We start from the raw sequence: 13,226 nt of genomic DNA, 5'->3' as shown, positions 1-13,226 counted from the left end.
CATTCGACACTTTTTAAAGATTTACAATTATGCAAAAATGTGACATTCTGGGGCAGTTTTAGGATACTAGTCTCTACAACGACTAGTTACCAATAATCAATACAGGCAACAAACAGCTAAGGTAGCCATACATCTAGCGATGATGGGCAGATTTGATCAAGAGACAAATCTCTCTCTGATCGAATCTGATTGGAGAGAGAGGTTAGCTTCCCATACACTGCAGGCCAATTCCCGATCGATTTCAGCGTGAAATCTTTTGGGAATCGACTGACTCAGCCACATTGCCACTGCCCCCCTGGTGTTTAAATGTACATGTGTGCATTTATACATTACCTATCCTGTGTCGCAGTGGCTGTCCATCTCTTCCATTAGCTGTATACAGGCCGCCAGTGTGTTGTGCGTGACATCACACGCACCACATGCTATACCGCTAATGGAAGAGCAGCGGATTGGGAAAACAGATGGGCACTGCGACACAGGACAGGTAATGTATAAATTCAAACAGTGCAGGGGGTTTCATTGCATTCGTTGCACATCCCGATATGTCTTGCCATTACCGCCATGCAACCAATCGACCACAACGGCCTGACATCTTGCAGCATGTCCAATTGACATGCTCGGTCCCCAAATTAATCACATCAGGCATGCACTTGGAGGAACCAATTTTCATCCGATCATAATTATCAATCTGCCACCAAGTCGTTAGATGTATGGCTACCTTTAAAGTGTACCTGTAGGTAAAACAAAGTGACTTATTTAGATACTTACCTCGGTAGAGCAAAGTCTCTGAATAATGAAGAGGCTTCCCCATCTCTTCCAGCTCACCGTTCCAGTGCTGGCACCACCCAAACCTCTTCGACACAGGCTTGTCAATGAGTGTGCATGTCGTGGGGGCAGCACGGTGGCGTAGTGGTTAGCTCTCTCGCCTTGCAGCGCTGGGTCCCTGGTTCGAATCCCAGACAGGACACTATCTGTAAAGAGTTTGTATGTTCTCTCCGTGTCTGCGTGGGTTTCCTCCGGGCGCTCCGGTTTCCTCCCACATTCCAAAAACATATGGATAAGTTAATTGGCTCCCCCTAAAATTGGCCCTAGACTACAGTACTTACACTACATAATATAGACATATGGCAATGGTAGGGATTAGATTGTGAGCTCCTTTGAGGGACAGTTAGTGACAAGACAATATATATATATACACTGTACAGCGCTGTGCAATATGTCGGCGCTATATAAATACTAAATAATAATAATAATAAAGACTTGGCTTCATGTTACAATTGCAAGGAAATCAGGAGCACGAAAAGAGCGCTGGCACTGAGCTACTACCGAGTGACTGTGCACTGTAAACATGGACATTGTACAGTACTGCATAACATGCCTCACGTTATTCCAACAGATTCAGGGGGATCAGTTAAAAATGGCACCAGAGCCTACAGTGTAAAAATGGCGCTGCATCATGAGTTAAAAATGGCGCCGCACTAAAAACGATATTTATCGTTTTATGACTTCCATAAAACTCTAAATATCGTTTTGAAATGTAAGTCACAAAACGATAAATATTGTTTTGAAATGTGTTGAATTTCAATGTTTTGCTCCCAGTGTGTGTGTGTGTGTATATATATATATATATATATATATATATATATATATATATATATATATATATGAATATACACATACACACACACACACACACACATATACCTGCATAAATACAAACACACATATACACACACACACACACACACACACACAAACAAACACACGCATATATATACACACACAGACACACACATATATACACACACACAGACACATAAGCATACACACAAACTCACACACTCACACATATATACACCCACACATACACAACATATATACACACACACTGTATGTATACACACACACACACACTGTAGATACAGACACACACACACACACATATCCAGGAAAGGAACTTTAAACTCTCAAAAACGAAAAATATTGTTTTTCGTAAAAACGATAAATATTGTTTTTTCGTAAAAATGATAAATACCGTTTTTAGTAAAAAACGATAAAGGTTGTTTTTAAAAATATATCATGCATAACCAGGCGCCATTATTTGGCTGGTGCCATTTTTAACTGGACGCTCGCGATTCAGGTGCATCGCACTGCTAACGTGCCAATGTGAACGGCCTACTACTTTACAATATTACCGCATCACGTTTGCTATTTGTTTCTATTGGCCAACACAACGGGTTAGTGTGAAAGTAGCCAGAGAGATATTGAGAGATTTGTAAGAAGTCTTTTATACAAACTCTGTACTGTTGCCATGACAATTATAAGAAGTCTTCTATACCAAACTCTATACTGTTGCCATGGTTTTCAGGCAGGCTTAGTTTGAATTTTTCTGCCAGTGTTAAAAGTTCTAGCTTCTGGGGATGGGTTTAATTAAAATAAATTACAGCTTGTTTGGCACGGATATAGATTATATCATCTGTTTAACAAAAGTGGAATTGCACTTTGAGGTTTCAGAACCTAAATTAATTTTCCAAATTTAGATTTATTTTACAGCTTGGAAGCTCTGGCGCCCCCCTCAGGTAATTACATAAACTGGAGATTTCCAACTGCGGGCCTCAAGGACAAGAGCAAGCTAAGCTTTACTCATTTTAATTAACATTTATTTAAACCAATTAACCCAGTGGCAATTAGCAGTATAGCCAAGTCCTTTCTGTAGTAGCATCGCACGCGCCTTAACTGCTAATGGCTTGGTGCAGGGCTATGATGAATCTCACGCCACTTCAAAAATTAATTAAGCAAGGAAAGGGGATTCTGGACAGAAATGGGCAACATTTATCTCCATTTAGACATGATATTAATATCCCATTATCATCCCTCTCCGCTTTCCTGCTACAAAAGGCCAAGCGTAAAATGGTGTCAACATTTTATTCCATGGCATAAGGAGACCGTTACACATTCTATCAACTGTTCCATTTAAGCTTTAAAGAGGAACTGTAGTGAAAGTCACGTACTGGAAAAAATAGCTTATTTTTTCACAATATTCATTCAGTAATCGTTTTAGTCAGTGTCTGCCAATTGTTAAATCTTTCCACACCCCAATCTCCATTCTGAGATTAATCACAGGGGGCGACCTCTTTAGTCCTGTCATTAGACAATATACCTGGCCTCCCAGAATGCTTTGTGTGTGTGGGGGGGGGGGGAGAATTCCACTTACCTAAACGGCGTACGGTACTGTAACCTCAAAATAACACTGTGGGATTCCAGGAAAATCCTATTTAGAATTAGTTGCTAATTTTATCAGTTTATTTTCACTTCAGGTTTATTCTAACAAAGCTCCCTAGCCTCCGTTCCTGGCAACCATCTCATCCTTCTGAATTCTATGTTTTTTAGGTCAACGCCTTCCTCTCCTTCATCTTCCCAATGCTTGTGATCTCTGTCCTCAACACCATCATAGCCAACCAGCTAATCATCATGGTCAAGCAGGCCCACCAAGAAAACCAGGTGTGCACCATCGGTGGTCAGCAAACCGTTCTCAGCATGTCTATGGAGCCCAGCCGCATCCAGTCTCTAAAACATGGCGTCCGAGTCCTTCGTATGTATATCATTTCTTTATATTAATTATACTGAAAAGTCACATCATGTTTGTTTGCAACTATGTTGCTCATCTACTGACTTTGACAAAAGTGCCCTCCCACCACAAAGACAGCCTATGGTGTATCTGGAATTTGGAAAGAAGCACTTTGTATTAATGGAAATAATAGACTGCCATTTACATTGTAAACAGAATAATCTGAAATGCATGCGTTTAGGAAAACTACCGTAGCTCCCGATAGACCAGAAAGTTCTAGTCTTTGGTGAGAAAAGGCAGAAAAGAAACAAACAGCTTTCTGTTGTGGTAACTGCATTTGACGATCCTGCAGGAACAATAGAAGTCAAGGGACTGTGGTGTCTCAACAGATCACCTCCAAAAGTGTAAATCCTTTCAGCATTCATCAGTATGATCCCTAAACCAAACACAAATCATCAAATCTGGTCCAACTACCGCCCCATTTCTCTCTTAAATATAGATATTAAAATTCTGGCCAAAATTCTGGCTAATCGACTAAACAACGAGATCAATGCGCTCATCCACAACGACCAAGTGGGCTTTATGCCTCGAAGGCAAGCTTGAGATAGTGTTTGTAGGCTAGTACACTTAATACATCACGCACATCTTACCTCGAACCCCTCCATGTTGTTAGCACTAGATATTACAAAAGCCTTTGACTCGGTTTCATGGTCTTATCTGTTGGCTACACTACAAAAATGGGGCTTTGGTAACAACATGATCTCCTGGGTCAAAGCGTTATACTCAAAACCATCGGCGGCGGTAGTTTATCAAAGGTTTAAATCTTCTCCCTTTAGCATCACACGTGGCACTCGACAGGGCTGTCTATTGTCCCCACTACTCTTCGCTCTACTTATTGAACCCTTAGCCATTTTAATCTGTACCACCTCAGAAATACAAGGAATACAGTTGGGTAATAGAATGCACAAAATTGCATTATTTGCCGACGACTTGATCATGTGTATCACTCGCCCCACTAAATCCCTTCTTACACTTACCAATATTTTAAAACGGTTCGGAAGGGTTTCAGGGCTTCATATTAACCCCACGAAGTCAAAGGCACTGAACATATCCTTGCCTCCCTTGTTAATGCAAGCCCTCCAAGAAACATTTGAATTCCAAGTAGAACAATGTAAACTTCCATATTTGAGTATATACCTCACTAACTGACACACTATTTCGGTACAATTTCCCCCCTTTATTCCAGGGTCTTTGTAGGTTGCTGGAGTGTTGGAAGAGGTATTCAATCTCATGGAAGGGTAGGATTGCGGCCATCAAGATGACCTTTCTCCTTAAAACTTCTTTATGCTTTTCGGCTACTTCTTGTTTCTGTCCCTTCCGCGTTTCTGGAAACCCTTCAGAATAAAGTAAATCATTTTATATAGGGCTCAAAAAAACCTCACTTCAAGAAAAAATACTTGCTACTGCTGCGGTCTAAAGGGGGGTTGGGAGTCCCGGACCTAAAACTGTACTATAAAGCGGCTCAACTGGCCACATTGACCAGTTGACACACAAGTGAAGAGAGGCCTTCCTGGGTCGATATAGAAGAACATATTGTTCTTCCTATTAAATTACAAAACCTTCTCTGGATCCCCCCTTCCCCTCGTAATAAACTCTCCCACCCTATAATTAGGAATTCTCTTACAATATGGGATAGCTGTAAGTACTCAGGACAACTTATGTCGCCACATTGTCCTTTGGCATCCTTTCTGGGCAACCCCTCCTTTCCAGCGGGCTTGACATCACCTACTAGTTACCATTGGTGGTCCCAGGCTAAGTTGACAAAGATTTGTGACCTAACTAATGCCCAGGGGGTTAAATCCTTGGCCTATATGAAAGAGAAACATAATTTGCCCTCCAATGAACATTTTAGATATATGCAAATAGCACACTTTGTGAAAGCTAACTTATCTGCTTCCTCCTTCCTTCCATCTAGAACATCATATGAAGCTATTTGTGCCACAGACCCATCCTCCTCAGGTACAATTTCCATGATATATAAAGACTTGTCACGAATGTTTTTTGAACGTAAGCCTGAGTATATCATCAAATGGGAAAAAGAACTGGGTATCACAATTGAACTAGATGATCTACAAGATATATGGAATAACATTCCCCATGTTTCAGTTAATGTTGATCTGATTGAGGTCAATTATAAATTACTATTTAGATGGTACCTAGTCCATCAAAGGCTGTCGAAGATCGAAACAAATTCCTCTTGCAACTGCTTCAGGGGCTGCACAGAGGTCGGTATTCATACCCACATATGGTGGAAATGCAGGAAAGTACATAGGTTATGGTTAAGAGTTTGTACTTGGGCTTCATCATTACTCAATACTCCAATTCCCAAAAACCCTTTGCACACGCTGCAGCTTGGAATACCACAACCCTGTCCTTTGACCGGGTCAAGCAACGACTCTGCCACATCCTATTTTTTGAAAAACTTAAGGCTAGACTAATGGACATCATGAAAAAATTTGATAAAATATGGTCTCCACTCATAAACTATATGTTGGGGTCCGAGTTGAACTTCCAACTCAGGCACCACTAACCTGGGCTATTTTGCTTTATGGAAAAATGTTTTGCTTCATGGAAGTATGGCAGGCCCCCGCTCTCATGGTTCTCATGGTTCTCTTCTCTCTAAATTTTATTACTTTTTTCCTCTCTTTTCTTCTATACCTTTTTCATTATTATATCCCCATCTGCGGCTTACTAACTTGATAAGGCATAAGCTTACATAACTTAGATCTGACATCGCACCCCCCGAAGGGTCACCCCTTGCTGATTTTTCTCAACAGTTGTGCTTCCCCCCCCCCCCCCTTTTTTTTTCTTTGAGATAAAGATCCTGCTTCGCAGGAAGCAGGACCTCATAAGCACTTGTTCAACTTATAGGTCGATAGCTCTGCCCAGCCATAGTTGGTTCAGTGAATGGGTAGCGGATACCCCCTCTAGCGGTGTTAACAGGCTTCTGAGCACACTGGCTCCTCAACACCGAGTCACTTTACTTGGGGGGCGTCGTTATATGTCTATTATTTGTTATGCCTATGATGATATGTAAAGGTATTCTTTTTCCTTTCTTACCTGTACTATTTCCAGTTTGGACATAGCGCTGTATGATATAAAACGGCAATTTTACTGCTGATATTGTTCTTATACATGTTAAAACTAATAAAAACTATTGAAATACAAAAGTGTAAATCCAAAGTTCTGCCGCTCAATCCTCAATGTTGCGCTGTTAAGTCTATCAAAGGTCAGCTCGTGGTGTTTCAGAAGTGCACTTCTTTATCCCATTCCTTGCAGGCTATCACCATAGCCCACATAACTGCTCACTCACCAGATGATTTGACAGATAAAACTGTTATCAAGCGTACAGTATGTCAGTAGAGCCCTCTGGTCTCATTGGTGGGGTCACATACAATCTTCCAACAGTAATGTGCAGTTTTCATAAGCCATGCAAAGAAATTGCCTCACATAGTGTAAAACCATTTAAACTTGTTTATTGTTGGCTCAAAACACAAAACTTAAACACTCAACTTAAATATATGTATGTCTGACTAGGAAGCATCCAATTGAGCATGTGTTATCATGGGTACAACTTACTGTTCCTGCGCGCATCAGCTGATTTCGGCTGCGCCTCTCCCGCCCACCTCGCGCCGTCTCATGTAATGTCAACTTGCTACTGTCTCCTAATGGCAGTCCGGACAATATCAAGGGTGTATACCCTTGGTAACATTCAATCTGGGACGAAACCTGTCGGGATTGCCGATAGGAGGCAGTAGCAAGTTGACATTACATGAGGTGGGCGGGAGAGACGCAGCCGAAATCAGCTGATGCGCACTGGAACGTCAAGTTGTACCTGTGATAACACATGCTCAATTGTATGCTCCCTAGCCAGACATACATATATTTAAGTTGTGTGTTTAAAGAGAATCTGTAACTTTAAAAAGTGCCCCTGGGGGGTACTTACCTTGGGAGGGGGAAGCCTCTGGACCCTATCGAGGCTCCCCTCGTCCTCCTCTGTCCCACAGTGGTCTCGCTTGGCCTCTCCGAACAGCGTCCATGTAAATATTTACCTTCCCCGGCTCCAGCACAGACGCAGTAGCGGCTCTCAGTTCTCAGGATCAGGCGGAAATAGCCGATTCCAGTCGAGTCCGCACTATTGCGCAGGCTACTTGCGTCTGCACTATTTCCGCCTAAGCCGAGAGCAGCTACTGCGCTGGAGCCGGGGAAGGTAAATATTGCAGTCGCTACTGCTTCTGCGCCACAGCCAGCCACAGCCTGACCAATTGTCGGCTGTAGCTTTCGAGGGGCACAGCGAGACCACCGTGGGACGGAGGAGGACAGGGGAAGCCTTGTTAGGATCCAAAGGGTTCCCCCTCCCAGGGTAAGTATCCCCTAGGGGCACTTTTTAAAGTGACATGGTCTCTTTAAGTTTTGTGTTTTTAGCCGACAATAAACAAGTTTAAATGGGTTTACACTATGTGAGGCAATTTCTTTGCATGGCTTATGAAAACTGCACATTACTGTGGGAAGATTGTATGCTACCCTCCTGATCATACTTGTCAGGTATTCCTAAGTTTCGTATAACTAAATCAAACTGGTGTATCTGTTACTCTGTTAACCTGTTAAGCTTACATTTTACTTTTTCAATTTTGGTTTTGTTTATTCTTGGCTTATGCTACAGCTACACAAGATCTAAAACACCTGATTTGTCATCTATTATACAAGAATCTATATGGATACCTTATGTCCAAACATAGTGCTAAGAGTTATTGTTTGAAAAATGTGGTCTTGAGAGATGTACTAATATGTAAAACAACCCAACACCCAACCCATCCTGTTCTGCCCAACCAACCCCGAGCATAACCTGAACCCAAAACTGGTAGCACATTAAAAAGATAGCACATGCACACACTGATGTGTGTAACTCATTCACTTGGGGAAACCGGAAATACAACAAGCAAGACACATAGCTCCAAAATGAGAGATAAGGAAGTAAACTTATAAAAGGTAGTGAATACAGAATACTCCCTCAGAGCTGGACAGCATATAATGATGCATATAACAATTATATAGTATTTGGCACAGGTGCAGTAAGATTTTTTTCCCTTCAAGCCATGGAGTCGAAGGGAACACCCACCCGCACGTCCAGATTATTGCACATCAACACTTCAGAGTAATAAAAGATATTATTATACTAAAATCGGGTATAGATCTGGAAAGGTTTACCTATAGGAAGGTTATGCACACAGGGTAAGCACCCCCCGGCCCCATGAGTTAGGAGAACATCCACATATCAAATAGTGCAATCAACCCATAATTTAGTTAAAGTGATATACAGATATCTTTATGACCCACATATTACAGATTAGTAAAGAGCGATAACTGATACAGAACTTATTTATAGAGCACCTTCAGTAAGGAGTCATATGGTAGTAGCACCTTTTGTTTGAGGTGGCTAAGAAGTTGTAGCTGGTATATTAAATGAGAAACCAGATAATACTGGTTGATGGAACACGTCAGATACTGTAGGTTAATGGATACAGCAAAAAAACCCCAACAATATGGATCTAGAGAGTGAGAGGATGTGTGTTTGCCACATAAGTTTCCTTATTCCATTCACCTGGCTGATTTCCGAGTGTTGAGAACCAAATGAGGAGGGGGAATGAGGATTGGGATTTGTTTCCAGGGGGTCCTCTACCGGAGGGATAGTAGCCAGGAGCAATGGGCGAAGGGAATAAAATCCAAGTCTAGTGCACATCCGGCCAGGTACATAACTTGTGGGGAGATGAGGTGATATGGAATTGCAACAGCCGATGATCGGGTTATTAGGGACGCATTAGTATATGAGAGTTTGGGAGGAACATGAGGGGGAGAAATAAAGTCGTGATGGAGGGGTTTACAGTACCTGCTAGAAATCTTGTGATAGAGCATAATCAAGATGCGTGGTTCAGTTGTCATCTCGGCGGGGAGAATTCCTCCTGCTTGTAGCCGGTCGTCCGCCATTGAGGCATCTAGAGGCCTCCTCCGGACTGGAGAAGAAGTGTGTTTGGTAATTCGAGATCACTTGAAGTTTTACTGGGTACAGCATAGCATAAGAGATTTTGGCATCACGAAGATGTTTCTTTACTGCGATAAACTGTGCTCTTTGGCGTTGAACTTCTAGAGTAGTCCAGGTAGAAGGAGAGGCGCGTATTTTGAAATGTGACATCACCTTTGGCTCGAGAAGCTTGCACTATGGCGTCTCTATCTCTGTAGTTTAGCATTTTAAAGATGAAAGTGCATGGTACCGCTCTCGAAGGGGGGACTCTCGGAGACACTTGGTGTGCATGTTCCACTATGAATACTGAAGAGAAGGTGTCCTGTCCGAATAGATCAATGAGCAGTTGTTCGGTAAATTCAACCGGGCGGTTTCCCTCAGCACGTTCAGGTAGTCCCACAATCCTAATGTTGGAGCGCTGGTTATGATTTTCTAGATCTTCATGACGCTCTCTGAGAGATTTAATATCAGCTTGTGCAACAGTAACTGAAGGCTGTAGAGGCCTAGTTGCATCCTCACTTACGCAGGCCTCGGTATCCGTTACCCTGGATCGCAGGTTTTGCATGTCTTGGCGGAGGAGAGAGACATCCGTCTTCACCTCCTCCAGTTTTGCGGTAATAACAGTCAAACTTCCTTGGCAGCAAGTAATGGCCTCCATTATTTGAGCGAGGGAAGGGGATGGCGTCTCCTCTTCTTGTATCTCGGCGCCATCTTGGTCCTGCGTGTCCATGCAGAATTTTTGCAGTTTGGCTACCACTTCTGAGTTCCTGCGGGTCATAACGTGGCTAGAAGGCTGCCGTGGAGGTGGCTCGCTTACTGAGGCATGTTGTGCACCCGTGAGTATTGGAAAGAATGATAATTAACGGATAAATGCCAGCGTCCGAGCAGGAGCTCACTCAAGGCGTGTCTTTACTCCATGAGCTTCCGGCCACGCCTCCAGATGTACTAATATGTAATGCCAAGGGTGATTAAAGGAACACCATCGATTAACATGTGTTTTTCAATTGAGATAGGAATTGTTTGGGAGTGGCTGCTAAGTACGGGTGTATGCATTTGAATTCTTATCTCTTTGTTTACTGTTATCAAATTCCTTTCACACTTCACTGATGGTCGAAACTGATGAACTGCATAATTAAGGGAGGGGGGATTCCCTCACACTGCCTCTGTTAAACATGTGTGTGAGAGAAACCTCTGTGTGAGAGAAAGTTCTCACTGCCTGTCTCTGAGAGCTGTCTGCAGAAAGCAGAGGAAATGTATCTTATGTGCAACATAAACATTTGTAATACTGTAGTGTGTGAAACCTTGTACCAGAGCCATTGCTCTGCTTCAATATTACACTGTTCTTAGCATGTCCGACTGCAGAGATTCACCTATGCTAATGAGACATTCCAAACTTAGCGAAAATCTACACACAATGAATTACAGCTTTGCCTACTTGTAAAGTAGGAAAATGTTTACACAGCTACTTAGACATTATTTGCACATTGTCATTTTAGAAGATTTGGTTTGATACTGGTCCTTTAACTTCACGCTCATCTGTGTTTATACCACAATCAATTGTTTTGTAAACAATGAGACCAGAAGGCTCTACTGACACAAGCTTGATGACAGTTTTATCTGTCAAATCATCTGGTGAGTGAGCAGTTATGTGGGGTATGGTGATAGCCTGCAAGGAGTGGATAAAGAAGTGTACTTCTGAAACACCAGGAGATGACCTTTGATAGACTTACCAGCGCAACATTGTGGACTGAGCGCCAGAACTCTACTTACAGTATTGGACTTAGCACCTCTGCTTTTTCTAGGATGCTGTTTTAAGGATTTTGAGTTACACCTAGTTTATACATATAGCTCCAAAAGTTCCACCTCCTCTTCCAATAAATGGCTCAACTACATAACTGACTGCAGCTACTCCTCACCCCCAACAGCTGGGGGTGGGATCATCTTTAGGGCAGTTAAAAGGGCATAGCTGATTACAGTGTGGCCGCCAGCGATGGTCACAGGCTCAGATCCAAGCGATTCCAGGCAGGCCAGCCCGAGGCGTGATTAGTGGTGTCTGTGCAAGGTGGAGGGCCTGGCTGCGGGGGAAGGCTGGTAACCAACTGCATAGAAAAACAGGTTACACAGCCACCAAGGTATACCAATACTTTGCTAATGGTACAAATCGTTTAATAACATTCCTCCCTAAATTGTGATGGTAACTGGAAAATTGCTTCACCTAATTACAATATAAAAACATGCGACAAAAGCAGACATAAAAAACCATAACAGAGGCTAAGACGACTAAACGTCAGAAAGTGCCTGGCAATAGCTTAATGTGCAGCTAACAAAGCTGCACATTAAGTTCACATTAGGCAACGCGTACGGCCGTGCTTTCAGGACGCAAGCGCGCCCGATCGCACGTTATCCACATTGCAGTGCGTAGCGCTGCTGTTCCCATTCATTACAGTGAATGGGATCAGCAATGTGCTTTGGCAAAAATGCGTGCAGCAGTGTGATAGCACAGCAGTGCGCATAGTCTGTACGTCAGAAGTGCTCTCTATGCACTTCTGATGTTCTTGCTGATTGCATACCATACGCGGATGCATGATGTGAGCTGATAGTATTAGGCCTAGTTCACACTATACACTCTGCCCTGCGCATTTCGGCAACGTGTATAGAGTGAATGAGGCCTAATACTATCAGCTCACATCATGCATCCATGCATTTAAAACATGCATATACCCATTCCAATGTCAGTACCATTGGGGGGGCTCCCATGATGAGACGACATCTCTATGCTCTACAGTATGCAAACCCTGTACAAGGAATGAATCACTTGTGATGAAGCAAAAGTATTATGCAGGCATAGATGCCAGATAATGATAGCAATGAATGGATCGCACTCGGTGAGTCTCGCCAGTAGAACTGTCAGTCCCACAAGTACCGGTGCCCAGGGCAGAACACGTCAGCCACTCTGAGACAGCAGTCCGCTCGGCACGCCTGGTACACAGCTCACATTTTGACTGGCCAATTTTACCACATCCATGTAATGTGAAGGCCAATATATTTTAAGTACTTTGAACAGATTGGGCAGGTAAACTTTTATACTACATGGAAGTGATACTATTGGCCAATGATTGGCCAGTCAAAGTTGAATGTGTGTACCAGGCTTAAGTAAACTGATGTTGTCATGTAGAACAAGAAGGTGATGTTGCATTAAAGTAATATGGGAAGGTGCCTACAATCAGTATCTTGTGACACCAGGAAACTGCGCCATCATCCTAGCTTATTACCATGTGACCTTGGCCGAAATACAGCCCTACCTGAAACAATGCTGGTGGTGCTATTTTAAGCAGGAAGTATATGTAATGATCGCTGCTGCAGCAGCTATTACTGGAAGTATTAGTGCTGCAGCTCAGGCAGTTCTGATCTATTTCCATGCAAGTTGCATAGCTTTGTCTGTCTTTCCCTGCTGTCAGCTTGTGACTGATTATCATTCACCTGTGTGGGAATCTGCATGTCTGCTCCCATTGGATGACCTCAGTATAAAGATCTGCTTCCTGCAGGGTTTCCTTGGGTTTTCATAGCTTCAGCTTAAGC

The 13,226-nt window shown here is 42.8% G+C and overlaps 2 protein-coding genes across 32 annotated transcripts in view; one reads left to right on the top strand and one right to left on the bottom strand.

The window, feature by feature from the left end:
- GATA5 (GATA binding protein 5) overlaps positions 1-13,226 on the bottom strand; it is a 2,064,317-nt gene that overhangs the window by 1,531,877 nt on the left and 519,214 nt on the right. The gene's annotated exons all lie outside the window — the stretch shown is intronic.
- The window catches only part of NTSR1 (neurotensin receptor 1), a 280,712-nt gene that overhangs the window by 175,374 nt on the left and 92,112 nt on the right, over positions 1-13,226 (top strand). Inside the window, exon 2 of the mRNA XM_068262895.1 lies at positions 3,391-3,592. Within this exon, the coding sequence (XP_068118996.1) occupies positions 3,391-3,592 (202 nt within the window). The remainder of the gene's footprint in view (positions 1-3,390; positions 3,593-13,226) is intronic.

Source organism: Hyperolius riggenbachi, chromosome 12, assembly GCF_040937935.1.
Source record: "Hyperolius riggenbachi isolate aHypRig1 chromosome 12, aHypRig1.pri, whole genome shotgun sequence".
Classification (NCBI taxonomy): domain Eukaryota; kingdom Metazoa; phylum Chordata; class Amphibia; order Anura; family Hyperoliidae; genus Hyperolius; species Hyperolius riggenbachi.
Note: the sequence above shows the minus strand (reverse complement) of the source record. Positions and strands in the feature narration are given on the sequence as shown.